The sequence below is a fragment of the Pipra filicauda genome, unplaced genomic scaffold, assembly GCF_003945595.2.
Source record: "Pipra filicauda isolate LSUMZ 115617 unplaced genomic scaffold, ASM394559v2 scaffold172_size1731463_pilon, whole genome shotgun sequence".
Taxonomy (NCBI): Eukaryota; Metazoa; Chordata; class Aves; order Passeriformes; family Pipridae; genus Pipra; species Pipra filicauda.
Genome location: NW_024104240.1, coordinates 1,405,798 through 1,410,392, shown reverse-complemented (window position 1 = coordinate 1,410,392; position 4,595 = coordinate 1,405,798). Strand labels below are relative to the sequence as shown.

Genomic DNA, 4,595 nt, shown 5'->3' with positions numbered 1-4,595 from the left:
GGCTTTTTTCAGGATTGTTTCCCTGCACTGTTTCAAATCTGGGGGCTGGGTTTGTGAGGATGTTGCCAACATCCATTTCCAGCTCACACAGGGCCAGCACATCCAGCTTTAATCCAAGGCACAGTGAGCAAGAAATTCTCCCACAGAATGTTTAACTCGAGGAGGTGAAACGTTTCCCAGGAGAAATTCCTTGGGAAGTGTTTGTACCTTTCCTGCTGGAGGAGCCTCCATTAATTCCACTCTCTTCTCTAGAGAAATGCTAATGAAGGGAGTGGGAGAAGCTACCTCACTTGGCTTTGGAAACAAAGCACCAGGCCCAGCTCCCACAGTGGACCAAAGAGAAGCAAAAGGGTGTTTTTACAGGTCATTTATTGATTTCTCCAACCAACAACACACATGCACCTGGTAGGATCTGACCTTCCACAGGCTGGGTGAGTGACCACGTGTCACCCTCAGCACCACAAGTGCTACAGTGGGAGTTGGAGACCTGGAGAGCTGCACAGGAGCTGTTCAGAAGAGAGGGAGAGCCTTCACCCCAGGACTGGGGTTCCAAACTGGAGCTGGAGTGCAGGGTTGTGCAGGGAGGAGGGGCTGGGAGTGCAGCTGGTTCCCAAGGATCAGGATGCCAACTTATGCACTGCTACAGTGATGGTGTCGTGCTTCTGGATCATGATGTTCCTAAAACAAGGAGAAAGTGCTGAGGGAGGGGAGGAGGAGCTGGTGGAGGTGGGAACTGGACCCGGGATCATTCAGCAGCTGCAGCAGCCCCAGCTCCAAGCCAGATCCTGCCTCCCTTCCCACTCTGTGAACTGGAGCCATCCCTGCTGCCACACTGACTCCCACAGCACCGCCTGAGTTACCACAGGGATCCCAAGTGTGGAAAAGAACAGAGCTGCAGTAACCACCCCCCTCCCAAAAGCTTTCCCACTGCTTTTACAGTTCCTGCCTCTTAAAATCCTGTTAATCCAGTGAATCCCTGTGCCTGTGGCAGTGCCTCCTCCACAGCTTCAGAGCTGGGGCTTCCTCCAGGACCTGCTCCCGAGATCTGACTCCAGGAGGCTCCCAGGGCTGGAGAAAAGGAAAACGGGGGAAAAAGTGGCCCCGGCAGGCTGGGAACTTACCCGGTGTCCGACTCCAGGCACACCACCGGGGTGTCCGTGGGGTCCGAGCTGAGCTTGGCCGCCTGCTGGGCCAGCACGGAAATGATCCCGGCGTGTTCGTCAGAGAGAGTCCCTCGGCCTGGAGGGGGACACGATGGAAAAAGCTCCGGGTGAAACCCATTTGCCTCCCCCGGGCCAAGGGGGGCTGATCCCGCCTCAGCCCATTTCCCTCCCTGTGGGCTGATGTGGCGTCTCCCCAGACTTGCTCTCAAACCACCAAAATGTCCTGAATTTCGGTGGCAGGAAGGGCCGGCTCTGGTTTCCTCCGCAGTACAGGTGGGTGGTGGCCCCTGGGGACACCCAAAGGTGGGGCCAGGACAGCAGGGCAGGGCCTGGTGTCCCCAAAGTGGGGTTCACGCAGGACAAGGCCAGGTACCCCCAAACGGGGTGGGGGGTTCCAGTAGGGCCAGTCCTGGTGCCCCCCCCTCCCCGCGGAGTCCTTACAGGGGATGGGCAGGGTTTGGGGACCCCCAGCCCGGGGCCTCACACCCATAAGAGCCCTTAGGGGGCATGGGCAGGAGCCAGGGGCCCCCACGCCGGGGACCCCCTCGGGGTAGGACCAGCTGTCCCCCACCCCCGGGAGCTCTTAAAGGGACTGGGCGGGTCTTGGTGCCCCCCAGACCGGGGTCCCCGTGGGACAGCACCCGGCGCCCCCACCCCCGGGAGCCCTCAGATGGGATGGCAGGACCCGGCACCCCCACCCCCGGTGCCCCCAGCCCCGCAAGCCCTCGGAGGGCCCGTGCCGGCCCCGGCCTCCGGCGGCGCTCGCTCACTCACAGCCCAGGTTGAGCCCCTGCGAGTCGGTGCACAGGACGCCCACCACGGCCGGGCTCTTCATGCTGGGGGAACACAGCGCGGTCAGGGCCGGGACCTCCGCCCGCCGGGGCGTCAGGCCGGCCCAGCCCCGCTCCCCCATCCCCCCTCCGGCCCTGCCCGCGTCCCCCGTGTCACCCCGTCCCCCCCCGCGTCCCGCCCGTGTCCCCCCGTCCCCACGTCTCCTCCAGGTGCTGCTCCAGGGTCCCCTCCATGGCCCCGCCGCCACTTCCGCCCCGCTCCGGGCAGCCGCGTCACCACGTGACCCCCTCGGACGGCGGCTCCGCGCGCCCAAAAGGGGCCGTTCCGCGTTCGGCGTCAGCGGCGCCGCCGGGGGAAATCCCGCCCGCGGCCTTCCCGGGATCATCCCGGGATCATCCCGGGATCCCGCACAATCCTTCACAATCCTTCACAATCCCTCACACCAGCACCGCGCCCTGAGCTGGGGGGAGCTCGCAGCAAACCCGCACCCCCAAATCAGCCCTCCCTGGGTGCCTTTTCCCCGCAGAGCGTGTGACAGAGATGCAGTTTGGGGTTTTTTCCCCTTCCTTTCTCGACCTTTTCCCGCCCGAGCCTGGTTTAGTTGTGTCCCGCTCCCTTCCCGCAGCACCGCTCGGGGTTTGTGCAGCCGAATGAAATTCAGGCGGGGTTTTGATGGAGTCCCTGCAACTCTTCCCCGCCAAGAGCATCCTCTTGGAGCTGGACCACGGCGGGGGATGCAGGCTGGGATGTAGGTTGGGATGCAGGTTGGGATGCAGGCTGGGATGCAGGTTGGGATGCAGGTTGGGATGCAGGTTGGGATGCAGGCTGGGATGCAGGTTGGGATGCAGGTTGGGATGCAGGCTGGGATGTAGGTTGGGATGCAGGTTGGGATGCAGGTTGGGATGCAGGCTGGGATGCAGGTTGGGATGCAGGTTGGGATGCAGGCTGGGATGTAGGTTGGGATGCAGGTTGGGATGCAGGTTGGGATGCAGGTTGGGACGCAGGCTGGGATGCAGGTTGGGATGTAGGTTGGGATGTAGGTTGGGATGCAGGTTGGGATGCAGGTTGGGATGTAGGTTGGGATGTAGGTTGGGATGCAGGTTGGGATGCAGGTTGGGATGCAGGCTGGGATGTAGGTTGGGATGCAGGTTGGGGCACAGATTGGGATGCAGACTGGGTGCGGGGACGCGGGACACGAGGATACAGCTGGGGCCCAAAATTTGCAGCCATGCTGGACCCTCCTCACCTTCCCACTGGGCAGAGAGGTGATAAAAGTGATTCTCAGCCCAGAATTCCATCGAGAACTCCCTCAAAATCCAGCCCGTGCCAGACCAATAAACACAGTGGCAGGAGAGCCAGGACCCCATCGCCTTGCCGAGGGGCAGAGAGGTGTTAAAAGTGATCCTCAGCCCGGTTTTCCGTTGAGGACCCCCCAACATTCAGCCCTGCTGCCAGCAGAGGGTGAGAGGTGATTTATGGCGGGGCAGCCCAGAGCTGAGTGACACTAATGAGGCCCCGTCTGCCGCCGCCCCCGGCTGCTCCTGCCGATGGATTTGGGCTTGGCAGGTCAGGAAATTAAAATGTTATTGATGGGGGGAGTGAAGTGCGGCAGGATCGTTTATTTTTTATGTGATTTTTCTTTCTCCTTGGTCCAGCTGGGAGCTCCCACAGGCAGCACAAAGAGCCCCCATTCCAACTGTCCAGGGGCTTCCCACTGCATCCCACCCCGTGGGATGGCTGGGGATGGAGTTGCCTTTATTTGTTTGCTTTTTTTTTCTTTTCATGCTTCTAGGAAGCAACGCTGGACAAAAATACAAATGGAGATGAGGGGGCTGCAACCTCTCTGTCCCATCAGCCCCTTTGCAAGGAAACCTCCCCAAACCAGCAATTCCTGAGCCATGGTCGGCTGTGGGATTTCTGGAAGGAGAGATTTTTGGGAAAGTGGGGATTAATTAATTCAAGCCCAGGTGGAGGAGACTTTAGTGATGCAGCAGAGCAGCTGCCACATCAAAGGCTGGCCTGGGGGCAGGGCAGTGTTGGGGTTGGTTTTAACTAATTGAACTGATGATTTAGCACCAGACTGAACCTCTAGGGAAAAAAAAAAGTTACCCAGAAAAGCCCCCTCAAATCCATATTTCAAATCCCAACCCACCTTGGGCCATGTTTCCCACATGGGGCGGCTCCTGGTCCCTGATTTGCCCCCATGGACCAGGTCTGGCCCCAAAATCTGCCCCAGGGTGTTTGTTCCTCAGTGGGAAGAGCCAGAAGAGATGGAATTCATGGTGCTGGTGAGGAGCTGGGATCCCACCGGGGTGGCTCCTGCAATCCAGGGCTGAGAAAATCCATCCTGCTCGGTCAGAATCACGAATCCAGTTTCTTTTTTTGGGGGAAAAAGGAATTTTATTCCCTGCTCTCGTTGCAAAAAGGGTCTTAGGCATCATGTCTGCCCCAGCCAGCACTGGGAGCTTGGTCTGGGGAGTCTCAGACAAATCCAGGATGCAGGATCCCAGGGTGGGTTGGCCATGGAAGGGTATTTAAATTTTTTAATTATTTTAATTCTTTTTATTGCTTATTTTATGGCCGAGGCTTCAGGAATTTCTTGCCCCCTGATGGACTGTGGTGCCTGGGGGTGTTTTCTTT

At 59.3% G+C, this 4,595-nt stretch overlaps 1 protein-coding gene across 1 annotated transcript; it reads right to left on the bottom strand.

Moving 5' to 3' along the window:
* Positions 1–352: 352 nt before the first annotated feature.
* On the bottom strand, positions 353–2,226 carry LAMTOR5 (late endosomal/lysosomal adaptor, MAPK and MTOR activator 5). Its single transcript, XM_027750608.2, has 4 exons — positions 2,154–2,226; positions 1,938–1,999; positions 1,122–1,239; positions 353–678 (listed from the first exon to the last, which is right to left on the bottom strand). The coding sequence occupies exons 1-4, from the start codon at positions 2,186–2,188 to the stop codon at positions 618–620; spliced, it is 276 nt and encodes a 91-aa protein (XP_027606409.1). The 5' UTR covers positions 2,189–2,226; the 3' UTR covers positions 353–617.
* Between the last annotated feature and the right edge of the window lie 2,369 nt (positions 2,227–4,595).

Bases quoted from the DNA above. Each gene is read 5' to 3' on its own strand.
- LAMTOR5 (XM_027750608.2), bottom strand. From the start codon at position 2,188: ATGGAGGGGACCCTGGAGCAGCACCTGGAGGAGAC. The intron at 2,000-2,153 runs GTGGGGACGGGG...GTGTTCCCCCAG, and splicing joins GAGCAGCACCTGGAGGAGAC to CATGAAGAGCCCGGCCGTGG. The intron at 1,240-1,937 runs GTGAGTGAGCGA...GTCCCCCTCCAG, and splicing joins GCAGGGGCTCAACCTGGGCT to GCCGAGGGACTCTCTCTGAC.